Below are 14,044 nucleotides of genomic sequence, written 5' to 3'. Positions count from 1 at the left end.
GTTAAAAAACAACAATAATCCTTGTTACACCTCGCACTGCACCTCGTATACTCCGAGCCTCCAGTACAGCTCGCCTGGTCCCTCGGTGGTGGAATGAACTTCCCCTTGAGGTCAGAACATCTCAGTCACTGAGCACTTTCAAACGGCAGCTCAAGACCTTCCTCTTTAGAGAATATTTAGATTAACTTGTAACCTTCTTATTGTCTGACTTATGCATAGAAACTACAACAGCATGAATAAAAAGATTGTATTCATGGTTGGGGTCATAGTGAACCAGAATTGAACACTTCATCGATGGTAACTTGAAAGCACGTTGTAAGTCGCTCTGGATAAGGGCATCTGCCAAATCCCTTAAATGTAAATGTATAAGCAAATAACTTTCCAAAGACCAACCATTTTAAAATATACACATATTTGCTACTTTCAGATCATTCCTTCTGAAACATGGAGAATTTTTTTTTTATTAATTTAAAGATGACAGTCCAAACATTAATTTACAAAACAGAAAATTGAACATTTTCTCCTGGTTGTATCTGTCAGGTGTTATTAAGTTGATGTATTCCCTGTTTCAATTCACCATATTACTTCTGAACCACATTTATAATAATCATCATCAGCATAGCAAATGAAAAAAAAAAGATTTATAAACAGGAGCCATTTTGTGAGTACAGATAATATCAATATAGATTTATATCTAGGGGAAAATTGAACTGTTAACATCACGCTCTTCCGACCTTTTCACACACATTATACATGTTATTAGATTTGTGTAGCTATTACACACTTCAAATTAAGTTCAAAGTTCAAAGAAATGATGGCCCAGATGAAATGTAAAATCAAAGAAAAATTGAATGCTACATTAAGGCACGTGTGGGTAATTATGTATATACATTCATACATCCATGCAGGTACATACAAGCTGGAACGTAGAGTCCAGGACAGGTGGAATCTTTCTCTGTGGGTCCAGCAGGACTGAGGAATTTGAAGTTTACAGCATTAAATGCTACATTAGAGAAGTTTGGGCCGAGCAGGGTTGGGCCTGACTGAGGAGTATGCGCCAATGTGTGAAATCAAGTTGGGCTCTACACTATGTGCCCTCTCCCCACGAGTGGTTCGGGCAATTTTATGCATCACCGTGTCTTTGGCATTGCCATTGAAACAAAACTCCTGATCCAGGTACTTTGCTGTGCGGATAGAGGAATTCCCCGGGTAAAGTATGGCAGGTGTGCAGCACTCGGTGGCCGGGGAGACGGTGTAGAGCTGCGGGGAGATGCGGCGAACCTCGAGCAGGTAATGCCTACCGGCAAGCTCCACAGTGACCATGACGTAGAGAGTGAAAAAGAGGAAGCAGACTGGGGAGAAATAGCCTGACGAAAAGCAGGATAGCACAGCCAAGATGACGGTGGCCCCAACTAAACCCAGGCCAATCCATTCCAGGATTCGATATGGCTCCGGGTTCCAGTACCTCTGCAGGCGTTCCGGATGGTAGAGCTTCACGTACAGGGTTTGCCTGGCAAACGACCGTGAAAGCAGGTCCTTGATCACAGCAAAGAAGTCCAGCCTGGGCAAGGCATCGTCTTCCAGGACCACCACATTTTGCGGCCTGCGAAGCTCCCAACCTTTGCGCAGGCAGAACACGTAATCCTTCTTCTCTCTCTCAAACGTGTTCAGGTGACCTCTACTCTTCCAGCGCTCTTCTGGGGTGCGCCTCACCACCAGGAACTGGTTTTCCAGCAGCGCAGCATCTACATTTTCCAGGTGACCGCTTTCAACGTCGCATATGATTATCTCCGCACAAGGTCTTTCTCCACAGGTTCCAAGCAGGGATGTCAACCGCTGCATGACCTGGAGCAGATAGTGAGAGTCCTCGCCTTCAGTCCGTCTCGTGGTGACCACGGTGACTAAAAGTTCTGGTACCTTGGGTGACGTTGTTATGGTGACGGCGGAGGCTTTTCTGTACGCAAAGTCTTGCCAGAAACGCAGGGCGTCCTGTCCTCGCTCGTAACTGTCCTGTAAAGTGCGTTCGCTCATGGAGTCCAGGTACAAGACCTTCAGAAAGTAATAAGAGTACAGAAGATGGTTGCAGCATAAAGGGAGCACGACCCCGAACGTCAGCACACAGAGGACCAGTCCCTGCGTGACTGGGCTGTACCATGGTAAATGGCGACTGAAACACGATTTACAACGAAACATGTGTGCAGTAAATTAATTAGAAGTCCAACAGTAGTGTCCGTTCTTTAATAATCTCATAAAGCTGGTCCGAGATCACATCTGGGGGGGAAAGCAGATACACATTAAAGATTAGTAAAAGGAAGAGATCACAACAATAGATTTAAACGGTGAAATAGAACAATTTCATAGTATTTCTTCACCTTACGCAGCTTATTAATACCAGTAGGAACTGCACCCGGAAGGGCTGGACCGTGGAGTCAGACTGGAACTATTTTACAGGAAAATGTTGCATTTAGGTTGATATAACGTAGGTTAAATCGCAGGTGATTCCGACATCGGACAATTATTTTTAAATCCTGGTTAGAAGCAGCTTTCACAAAGCGGGTTGCTATTTACCGGGTTCTGGATCACTTCCCACACTAAACAACGACACGATGTAAAGGTGTATAATCAATATGAATCGAAACGAGCTAAATCTACTTCCACAAATATCCGTCAACATATTACATGTTTAGTTTCGCTGCATCTCTCACCGCAACTTTTCAATTCCCTGCGTCGCCATCATAACTGCATTTTGTAGGGAATTTACGGTAAAATGAATGTCTACCGTAGTACACCGATAAAATTGGCCCATTAAAATGTACTGCATGTGGCTCGCTACAACTGCAGTGTAAAGTGTTAGAGGACTATACAGCCACACCCTCAAATACCGTTCATCCTGTCATCGGGTAGACGCAGACCATAATATTATACAGATTTTTATGAAATTGGGCCAGCTGTGTTCAGTAACCAGTACTGTGCTAATTTAATACAATTTACTTAAAATATTATTTGGAATGTGATCTAGCAGTTTATCAGATGAGCTTTGTGCTCTGGCAGGATAACGGGGATGAAATGCTGGAACTAGTTAATTTAAACTTTGAATTGTAAGATCAAGTTTAAATAAAATACAATGATCCCTACTGTAGTTCGGCCACAAATTTCTATCTCTTTTAAATATTGTCATTTAACTATCTGTTGTAGGGCAATATTTGCAGTGTGACCTCACTATCATAGCTTTTATTATTTGTTTAATTAACCTCAGCATGGCAACCAGATTCTAAAGGTACAAAATACACTCATTGCCAAAAAGCATCAACCTGGTCGTTCATAATCATAGATATATAAAAATGTATCTAGAGCTCTTATACAGTCCCAAGTGTAGGTAAGATCACACTGACACTGACAAGGATGTAAAACACCCAACCACAAAGTCCCAGGTAAGTACCATTGTGTCCTTGAGCAAGACCCTTAACCCTAAGTGTCTCCAGGGGGGACTGTGCCTGTAACAAGTCGCTCTGGATAAGGGTATCTGATTAATAACCTCCAGGGAGGCAAATCCTGGATGGAATGTAGCTGGTTTATACATATACCTCCATCCAATAGATTGTTAGATGTTTGTGTGTCTTCCTCCAGATATCTGGATATCAGGCACTTAATCACATCCAGGCACTGACAAGTCTGTAGCCACCAGATGGCACCATTTGCTTTTTTTTGTTGAATTTGTCACCTGTTTCTTGTCTAACCTTCACCCTTTACATCGACTTTGGTTCTCTTTTATTTCTCTCACCTTGTTGAACAAGCACCATTGCTTGTTCAACCTCTATATTAAAGTTTGACACTTGCTTTGGTCATAGCACAGATTCTCTCTGACTTGTGTGTATTCATTAGTATGCAGCCAGATCAGGTAGAACAGGAACATGGGCTATTGAATACATTTTTATTGATGGCACAGTACTACAGTGTTACAGAATGTAAAAACAAATTACAAAATTTATATGAAATTTATATTATACAGACTAAGTTGATGATATTTATTACTATAATTACCTATGTTGGATACAATGAAGAAGATCAATAGTACAGCTCATTTTATACTGTTAGCTCACTCCTCAAGCTGGCAAACCTTCTCTGCACTTCTTTTGTTATATTTGAAAGAAGACGGTTTGTTATTGTAAAGAATAGTAATGACTGTTTCAATCATGTGGAAATTGCCACATGTTAAGGGCCTACCCAGAGATGCCAACTGGTCCTGCTGCATTCCTGGTGTTCTCTGTCCTGAAAGCCTTCTTTAAGCACAAGCACATGGTGCTTTGGGTACAGCTGGTGCCCATAGTACAGCTGCAGGGGAGACCAAATGAACATGGAGAGAAAGCATGAGGCAAAGGTGCATAACTTAGTGATTTAATACTGAAATACAAAATAACAGACAGTAAACACTTTAATTTTGCCAGTACACATACATACATACCTACAGCGATGGACAAGTCACAAGAGACACGAGTGTGAGAGAGCTTGCAGCCTGTATATTGATTTAAAAAACTGCATATTTCTTTCCAGGGAGGCTGTTCTTTGAGGAATTTTAGGGCATAGGTGTATATTGAATAAAATTACTACTCACTGAAGAAATGCTTTTTAAGATGGCACCATTTGCTTTTGGGTTGAATTTGTCACCTGTTTCTTTCTAACCTTGACCCTTTACAAAGACTTTGGTTCCCTTTATTTCTTGTCTGTTTTCACCTTGTTGAACACAAGCGCCATTGCTTGTTCAACCTCTATATTCATTTTTACAGTTGCTTTGGTCATAGCACAGATTCTCTCTGACTTGTGTGTATCCATTTGTATGCTCCCAGATCAGGTAGAAGAGAAACATGGGCTGTTGAATATTGATGGCACTGTACTACAGTACTACCAAAATCAGTTGGTACAGTGAATAGGCAAAATGTGCACTGCTTTCCTAAATGCTGGTTCTGGTTTAACTGGTTCTTTAAAACTTGTCCCTCACTACAGGGACATGCCATGGGAGTGACTTGCTTTTGTTAAAAAACAAGATTATTACACTTAAGCCTTCAGAATTTGGACATGCCTTTTTAGTTGGGTGAGGTTGCATGTTATGTGTCATTTCAGAAATGCTTTTAATCTCAGCAACAGTAAATAACTGTTCATAGAGTCACATAATGTATAACAGTTCAGCAGTAAATCTACTTTTACTTTAAGATTTTAAATGAAACAGTGATGTTTTGTTGGAATCTTCTGTCAGTCCTACAACAGGGTGCAGTTTACTTGGTGAAACTGCAAAAAAACCCAGTTGAAGATGATGATGATTATCTTTAGTTTAATAGAAAATGGTTTGAAACACAGTCCTAACTTAAATTATTAAAAAAATGATTCATGTTTGTAATGTTCCGGGGGTGTGTCTTGAAAAAGAATGATAAAGATGGGCAAGCTGGTTTTTCAAGTCATGACCCTTAGTTTAAACCCTGCATCTGTAATGTCTTGCTCATTGTAAGACAAGTGCAGATCAGGTGTAGTCATGGACCCAAGTGCAGGATACAGGCCACGTTTACCAAGTGGGTTTGCCATATGTGCATCACTGCCGGACATACTCTATCTACCAGAGCTTGTAAGTTTTCCTCACTCTAATAGCATTTTTTCCACCTTTCTGTATTGATTTTTGAAAATGAATATTGAATTTTGGTCCACTATAATGTGGAAAATGTGTTGAAATATATATATTTTTCATAGCAGGAATGACAAAAGACAGAGCCTTAGTCATATGAACTATTTTATAATCTTTATTTTAAAAGCACCTTTATATAATTGTACATTATGCATAGACTTCATGTTACTTTCCCCGAGTCAGAGTACGGTATAGATTTTCCTCATCCTTCTGCAGATAAAACATACAGTGTCCTCTCCATCAGGTCTTCGGAGGTCTTGTCTGGATTCTGGTTGCATGCACATATATATATCCAGTCAATCCCCAGGCATGGGTGATGGCAGTGTCTATCTTCTGTTTTATTATGACATTCATCTGGATGTTCGTTTTCCTTTGTGGCTCACATAATGATCGTTACGCCTGGGCTGCTGCGGTAAGTCTATTCTTTCAAAATGTTATTTCATAAATAACCATTATACTAATTTATATAAAATAGTAGAATCCATGGATTGAATAACACAGGTGAACTTAATATCAGTTTAAAAGCATCTTTGACTGATAGATGATCATAATAGAGATCTCAAAAACAGCAGGTCTTGAGGGGTTCAGAGTTTTCTGGTATGATTACATTTACATTTACAGCATTTACCAGACGCCCTACAGGGAGAGTCCCCCTCTGGGGACACTCAGGGTTAAGTGGCTTGCTCAGGGACACAATGGTATTAAGTGGGATTTGAACCTGGGTCTTCTGGTTCATAGGCGAGTGTGTTACCCACTAGGCTACTACCACCCTTAGAGAATCCAGTGACAAAATCATGAGATGGCTTACTGATGTATGTGAGAAGAAAGGCTAGCTAGTTATAAGTAGGTTTGATAAATATATTTCATTGCAGTTGGACCTGGGTGAACCATGGCCCAGCATTTATATAGCCTATGCTTTCAATCTCAATAGGTGCAACTCCCTTACTCTGTGAGAGATTGAAATTGATTTAATTTTGAACATTAATGGGATGTGTTGGTGTGCAATATTTCATTATTTTTTATGATTTTTGTTTCTTCGTCTAGGATGTATTTTACCACTTCATTGCCACAGTCCTCTACCTAGGTGCATCAGTCCCTCTGGCTGAAGTTACTCTCTTCATGAGTAATTATAATGCTACGTTGGTATATTACCAGATGGATATCTCTGCAGTGGTATGTTATATTTTCTTTTGTTGAATTCTCTTCTAATTGTCTGTCTAATTTAAAATAGTTGTTTTAACATTGAAATTGATCATTCAAGCCAGTTTACTGAACTTTCTATTTGTGCTGTGTCTGAAAAGAAATCATTTTTTTAAATTAATTTGTGTTTTTCCAGGTCTTTGCCTACATTACAACACTCCTCTACTTTGTCCACACCGTTTTCTCAGCAATTAGGTGGAAGTCCTTCTAAATGCTTTGCCTGTCTTTAAATTAAAGTCATGTGTGTGTGTGTGTTTTTGGGTTTGTCATGGGACATGACACTGCATACCGCACATTAGAGCAAATGAAAGCATTGTGTAACAGAACTGGACAAACGCCTCCTCCCTTTCTCTTCATATTAACTTCTAATCCCAGTATGTACTATTCTCTTAAGTGAGCAGATTGTTAACCTTCTTCACACACATACTTATCAACTAACATTTTTTTCATTATTGTATTACTGAACATTTTGATTAGGTTGACTATCACTGACGTAAACTTGTAACTCTAATCTGTAACACAATGTTCTGTTTTGGTATCTATTACATCTACAGTACTGACTGAATTCTTATATTAAATTACCTGAACAATTACTGGTGTGTGTATTTCATTTCATTAAAATAGGCTGTGGCAACTTATTCCACAACAGAGGGCGCTAAACTTGTTTATACTGGTTGCACTAATGAGTTCTCGGACCCATTTTTCATAAATCTACCTTGAAGTGTGATATGAAGCTATATCTTTATTGGGTACAGAAGAGGAGAAAACCAAATACCATTCAAGGCAGAGCACAAACACTGCATGATGATGTCATGGAATAATCCAACAGGCGGAGGTCTGTCTAACCGCCGTGGCCGAGTCACACTTAGGTCCTGCTGAGGGGCCTCGCCCCGGTTCTCCACGCACGGGTGATGTCGGCGGATATAGTGTTCTCAGTCCGTTCTCCATGAGGGTGGTAGGGAGCCAGCTGGTCACGATGTAAGACCACAGCTTTCTGGCATCACCTGGTACACAACTTCTGAGATTGTGCCTGGCCAATTTTGCCGTCTGCCCATTTTTCTGGCAGAGGCAGTAAAACCAGGCCCACTGGCGTTCTAATTTCCCTCCCAAACATCAGGCCGGTGTACAGCAGGTGGTCTCTTGTTCTGCAGACCTGTATGCACATAACACCAGGGGCAAATGCTGTCCCAGTCCCTCTGGTGCTGCCCAGTGAGGATGCCGAGCTGTGTGGTGAGCGTCTGGTTAAACCGCTCCACGGGTCTTGATGATGCCAAGCCGCTGGGACACCTCCGCAAACACCTGCGCCTCCAAGTTCCTCCCCTGGTCACTGTGGAGTTCTTCTTGTGGTGCACCCAACCGGCAAAAGAACTCTTCCACAAACGTTTTTGCCGTGGTGGTTGTGCTCTGATCCGGAAGCGCGTACGTTTCTGGCCACTTTGTAAAATAATCCATGGCCACCAGAATGTTGTGGTTCCTGGCATCAGTCTGTGGAAACGGCCCTAAGATGGCCACACCAACTTCTTCCATGGGCATGCCTGCGATAGAAATGTGCGAGCGCCCACTTGGTCCCTTTGTCGGCGTACAGGTGTCACATGTGTCCTGCAGCAGCACGGCCAATAAAAATCCCGTAGCCTGCTCACCGTCTTGGCCACGGCAAAATGCCCAGCCCCAGTGTGCCCATGTACTGGTCCTTCCAATTGGCAGGTAATTCATTGGTTCCCTGGAGCAATCCAATGTTGGAGTAATAATCCATTTTGGATCTCTAGAGACTCGAACTGGGAGTTCAGCACCTTGGTCTCAGGGTGGACGCTTCCACCTAGTCCAGTCTCCACTGTGCTCTGACCCATTTGTGTGCTCGCTGCAGCACCAGATCCTGTTCTTGGCTTGGCTTCAGGCAGATGTGATCCAGCACCTCGAGCACATTATAGTCATCCACCATATTACCCGCTGCGACAGCGGCCTTCTCGCTTCTCCGACACAGTAAAGCTTCACAGGGCCGGTGGGCGAGCGCATCTATGTGGCAGTGCAGCTTACCCGGTCGGTGCTGGATATCAAAATCATACTCCTGGAGGGCCTCTATCCATCGAGCGAGTTGTCATTCCAGGCAGCAGAACCCCAGGAGCCAGGTGAGCAAGGCATGGTCTGTCCTCAACCGGAACCGAGGGCCATACAGGTAAGTCCGGAAATGACGAAGGGCTTGCACCACTCGCGCCGCACACACACACATGCATGCACGCACACAAACACACTCAAGAGTTGATATGCTGATCCCATATCAGGATGGCAGTAATGGCAGACCCTTGGAATTTAAATGACTTAATCACAGGCAGAGGTTGTCCGTTAATGCCTCGACAGCGTTAAACATAAATACCATTCCTAAAATGTTCATTTTAAAATTTTAATAAACAATTTACACAAACAATTGTTTTGTTTCATTTTATCTGACTTTTATCCAGCGCTTTGTGTCTCATTTGGGAGATTATTTCTGAAATGGACGAATCTGCTGCCGTCAACATATTTTCTTTCTTTACTTTACTTTCCTTGGCAGACATTTTTATCCAAAGCAACTTACTGTAGAAGAAGAAGACAGCAGCTATTCACATTTGGTTTTCGATTTTGAGTTACAAAACTGAGAGCCCTGATAAGGCTTAACTTGTCAGGAATAGAACATGCTAGGGAATTGTTAAGTGCTTTACGGAATGTTTTATTTTTTTTATTTTTAGTGGTGCATGCAATTGTGTGTTAGTGTTAGACTCGTCTGAAATACTTTTTAAACAAGTGGGTTTTCAACTTCTTCTTAAAGGTGGTGGTAGTCTCGGCTAGTCGAATGGAGCAGGGCAAGTTGTTCCACCAGCCAGGGACAACAAAGGAGAACAGAGTAGATTGGGATCGGAGACCCCGTGAAGAGGGAATTTTCAGTCTCATTTCATTTGCAGATCTGAGAGGGTCGTGCAGAAGTGTAGCTGGCTAGTAGTGTGTTGATATAAGAGGGTGCACTTCAAGGATTTAAACTCAATGCGAGCAGCTACCGGGAGCCAGCGGAGAGAGGTGAGAAGAGGCGTGACATGGGTGTGTTTCAGCTAGTTGAAGATGAGGTGGGCTGCCACATTTTGGACAATCTGGAGGGGTTTTATGATGACTGCAGAGGCTCCAGAGTTACAATATTGGAGTTTAGAGATGACCATTGCATGGACGAGGAGCTGCGTAGCCTGTTGTAAAAGAAAAGGCCTAATCTTGCGAATGTTGTAACGAGTGAACCTGCAGGATCTGGAGATCACAGCAACGTGATGGTTCAGACTCAGTTTGTCATCAATCCAAACTCCAAGACCATAGGTGTTAACACTAGCGCGCCATCTGCAGGAAAAACAAACATGTGCACGTCCAGGTCAGTAATTAATATTCAGCCTCACAGTATGCGTCCACATTGCTGCAATATTCCAAGCTCATTCAACCTCCCTTCTTTGAAGATGCCGTGTAGAGCTATAATAACAAGCGAAGACAAAGGATCTTTTGAGTTCAAAAACTATTATTATTTACATTACAGACACCCCATCTCTGTCTTCCCAACTCCACCCCATATGAAAGGTAAGGAAGATAGGGGATATCTGGGAAAATGGACGGTGGATATAGTCCCACATAAACAAGCATCAGACTGGTTCTGCAGCCAAATCGTGCTCACACAGACCCACCAGTTCACGCCAGGGGGGTACGAAGCAGACGGAGGCATGGTGAGTGCATATCAGTGCGTGTGTATATGTGTGTGTGTCTAAGTGTCCTTGGGTTGGGGAAGGAGTCAATGAGAGAGTCAAGCTGCCCTGACCCTGACAGGGAGATATTTATTCAGCAGCAGGTGCAGATTAAGGGAGCCGAATTAACATAGGAAATAGTTGTTTGGGTTTTCGGGCAAAGAGCTAAAGAAGAGCGAAGAGCCTGCCTTTCCCCAAGGGCCATCTGTAATCCCTGTCACGACCTGAGCAGGCCACCATGGAGCAGTACATCTGTATCATCTGCCCCTCTACATCCTCACCGGCCATATGGCCTGTCCCTATCTTTGTACACCAGCAATTTATAGCATGTGACAATTTCTACCACTGATTCATAAGCAACTACAGCCAGACAGCACAGCCCATGACCTCCCATCTCACCTGGAACCCAGCAGTCTAAGCAGCAGTCTAAGCAGCGGGAGCAGTGGTGGCCTAGCGGTTAAGGAAGCGGCCCCGTAATCAGAAGGTTGCCGGTTCAAATCCCGATCCGCTAAGGTGCCACTGAGGTGCCACTGAGCAAAGTACCGTCCCCACACACTGCTCCCCGGGCGCCGGTCATGGCTGCCCACTGCTCACTCAGGGTGATGGGTTAAATGCAGAGGACAAATTTCACTATGTGCATCGTGTGCTGTGCTGCTGTGTATCACATGTGACAATCACTTCACTTTCAACCTAAAGAACATCTGGATTCTAAGCGGCAACCTTCTGATTACGGGGCCAATTTCTTAACCGCTAGGCCACCACTGCCCCAAATCCTGAGCTGCCAAGGTGCCACCGAGGTGCCACTGAGCAAAGCACCGTCCCCACACACTGCTCCCCAGGCACTTGTCATGGCTGCCCTCTGCTAACCAAGGGTGATGGTTAAAAGCAGGGGACACATTTAGTTGTGTCAACATGTGCTGTGCTGTGGTGTGTCACATGTGACACTGCCTGATGGCAGCAGTTGATTTAAGTCAGGTGGGATGTGAGACTTTTTATGTTTTCTGAGACAGCGAGATGTGAAGTGAAAGTCCTCTTTATTTAACCATCACCCTTGGTGACAGTGGGCAGCCATGACAGACGCCCGGGAAGCAGTGTGTGGGGACGGTGCTTTGATCAAGGGGACTTCGGTGGTACATTGGCTGTTCGGGATTCAAACCGGCAACCTTCCAATTATGCCACCACTGCCCCTAGAGCCATGCAGTTCATCCAGAGGTAAAAGGACAGCCAATGATCCAATGATGTTTTATTGGAAATGTCAACATCTCAGCTTGAAGTGGAATATCCCTCAAGTGTAATTAACCTCAACCTCTATCCATTTAATGTGATTTTTTCCACAGAGACCCTTGAACTAAGGTTATATATTACATTTCCATTCTCCTTTCCCCTGAGAGGAAGGTGTTAGCCAATCTATAACAGTAACTGCAGAGGTTAACCAAGGTTAAACCAGAGTAAATTTGTCTCAAAACTGCCGCATGTTAATATAAGTGCTTATCTAACTAACACTGAGATTGGGTACAAAGAGTACATAGATTTAAAAAAAAATTAAATTGTAACTGAATATAGGAATTACAGCTGCATTTACATCTTCATCTTCAGATATTGTGAGACCTGTTGTCAATTCTCCATTCATTCACAAGCCATCCGCATTCATCAAATGTAACACAGGGAAAAGGATAAAGAATAGATAAAGACAGATCCATTGTTTGGTGTAATTTTTTTGTCCGTGTTTTTGTCCTGCTCCCAAATAATATGAAATATATATAATCAAATCAGCCTTTTCTCAAATGATTTGTGCCATGGTTTGGTCTTTGGGAGCTTCACAGATAGCAGTGCGGCGCTTTCTGAAGATAGGAAGTGAGTTTGCCATGCTGCGTGTCTGCAAAGCTTTGCAGTGCTTTTGCAGTCCTATTTCAATTGTAAATTACATTTAGTTTTTATTTAATATTTTTACAAAGTTTATTTTGGACAGAGGATGAATGAATAACCAAGCCACCTTGCCATCCTCTCTGGGCTGCCCACTTGTCAAGCTCCTCCGCCTTTGAAAGGGATGAGATCATTGGCAGACGAGCAGTCCAGGAAACACCCACGATCCTGTACGACACACATATAGACAAAAGACTCATAAAACTGCAACAACCAGTCTGTGGGGAAACAGACACTGACCTTAATACTCAGGCTTGTTGTTGGGCGTGACAGTGTCAACCACATTTACAGCATCAAGTAAAGCTGTAAAAGTCTTTTTAGGCATCTACAGACTGCAGTTTTTGCTATTATTTTCCTATTAGCAAAATAGCTTCAACTCAACCAGATTGGATATCAGATTGGATGTCTTTGAGAAACATTTTGTTAATAATATAGCTTGATTCCATCATTCCATTATTTTGTTAATTTTAAATATGTCTTAATGAAATCAGACCATGTTAGCAAACGTCTGGTCTATAGTATCTATCCTGTCCGTATGAATCTGCTTGTACATTTTTATATGTCTTGCACATGTAAATTTTTTATAAAATGTTCACATGATTTGCAATTCTCAGCCAGCATTGACAGGTGATGCATTTTAATTGATGTGAGAGAGATGTCTTAAACCCAATCAGTTCCCCATACATTTTCTTTCCCTCTTAGACTAGCGCTTATGGCAAGTGGAAAGAAAGATTTTTAAAAAGCTGTTCTTGTCGGGTCGATTTGGATTCTTTCGAGCTCGGGCCGGGTCAGACCTGACTTTTTAGGCCCAATTACAGCTCGAAGCCAAGCTCTGCAGGCAAGTGTACAATGAAAACAAGACTGGGGCATTTAATAAGGCATTTAACAAGGCATTTTAAATTATGATATGACTGAAGGGAGAGTCTAGTCCAGCATTTCTCAAACTATGGTCTGCGTACTGGTGCCGTCTGTGACAGGGTTTCTGCCGGTTTGTGCAGCTTCGCTTCTACACTAATCCAGTTTCACTCACGTCAGGTCTGATCTCAGTGCTTTTGCCTCTGCACGCCCCTCCCCGCCCCCATGTAGTTTCAGCATCCATCAAATGATACCGACATACAGAGGCATCTCCCATAATAATAAATATAATAAAAATAATAGTAATAGTAATACTATCTATCTATACGGATGTATGGATGGGGGTGTTATTTATGCAGGACCCGGCAGCTCCAAAGTGTGACATGATCGGTCTCCAGGACAAATAAGATTGACCAATGCTGGTCTACCCAATACTATGGAAATAACTACTCAATCATGTTAATGATCCAGACAAATAGAGAAATCAGAAAATGTTCTGCATAAAAGACTTCAGGTCATTTGTCATACAGTAAATGCATTTGATATCCACTCACATTGTGTTCACCATCTCATTATCTTCATTGCTGCCATCTCATTATCTTCACTGTCACCCTCTCCTCCTCCCTAAGGTGACAGCTACAGCTATTCC

At 42.6% G+C, this 14,044-nt stretch overlaps 2 protein-coding genes and 1 long non-coding RNA gene across 5 annotated transcripts; 1 reads left to right on the top strand and 2 right to left on the bottom strand.

The window, feature by feature from the left end:
* Nucleotides 1–443: 443 nt before the first annotated feature.
* Nucleotides 444–2,743, bottom strand: pgap4 (post-GPI attachment to proteins GalNAc transferase 4). Of its 3 annotated transcripts, none has more exons than XM_028974135.1 (3): nucleotides 2,706–2,743; nucleotides 2,373–2,440; nucleotides 444–2,271 (listed from the first exon to the last, which is right to left on the bottom strand). In XM_028974135.1, exon 3 carries the CDS (start codon nucleotides 2,191–2,193, stop codon nucleotides 1,009–1,011), a length of 1,185 nt encoding a protein of 394 aa, XP_028829968.1. In that variant the 5' UTR covers nucleotides 2,194–2,271; nucleotides 2,373–2,440; nucleotides 2,706–2,743; the 3' UTR covers nucleotides 444–1,008. The 3 variants fall into 3 exon arrangements, with proteins under 3 accessions (XP_028829968.1, XP_028829969.1, XP_028829970.1); XM_028974136.1 differs by lacking the exon at nucleotides 2,706–2,743 and adding an exon at nucleotides 2,569–2,703; XM_028974137.1 differs by lacking the exon at nucleotides 2,373–2,440 and having other exon boundaries at nucleotides 2,706–2,741.
* Nucleotides 2,744–4,297: 1,554 nt separating this feature from the next.
* LOC114786674 (uncharacterized) lies at nucleotides 4,298–13,966 on the bottom strand. Its single transcript, XR_003749227.1, has 3 exons — nucleotides 13,950–13,966; nucleotides 12,611–12,708; nucleotides 4,298–4,332 (listed from the first exon to the last, which is right to left on the bottom strand). It is a non-coding gene; the product is annotated as an uncharacterized LOC114786674 (long non-coding RNA).
* On the top strand, nucleotides 5,459–7,464 carry LOC114786673 (myelin and lymphocyte protein-like). The gene is made up of 4 exons (XM_028973973.1): nucleotides 5,459–5,614; nucleotides 5,916–6,083; nucleotides 6,716–6,844; nucleotides 7,008–7,464. Exons 1-4 carry the CDS (start codon nucleotides 5,525–5,527, stop codon nucleotides 7,080–7,082), a joined length of 462 nt encoding a protein of 153 aa, XP_028829806.1. The 5' UTR covers nucleotides 5,459–5,524; the 3' UTR covers nucleotides 7,083–7,464.
* Nucleotides 13,967–14,044: the final 78 nt, after the last annotated feature.

Source organism: Denticeps clupeoides, chromosome 3 (assembly GCF_900700375.1).
Source record: "Denticeps clupeoides chromosome 3, fDenClu1.1, whole genome shotgun sequence".
Taxonomy (NCBI): Eukaryota; Metazoa; Chordata; class Actinopteri; order Clupeiformes; family Denticipitidae; genus Denticeps; species Denticeps clupeoides.
The sequence above is the reverse complement of the archived record's forward strand: the minus strand, read 5'-3'. Positions and strand labels throughout refer to the sequence as shown.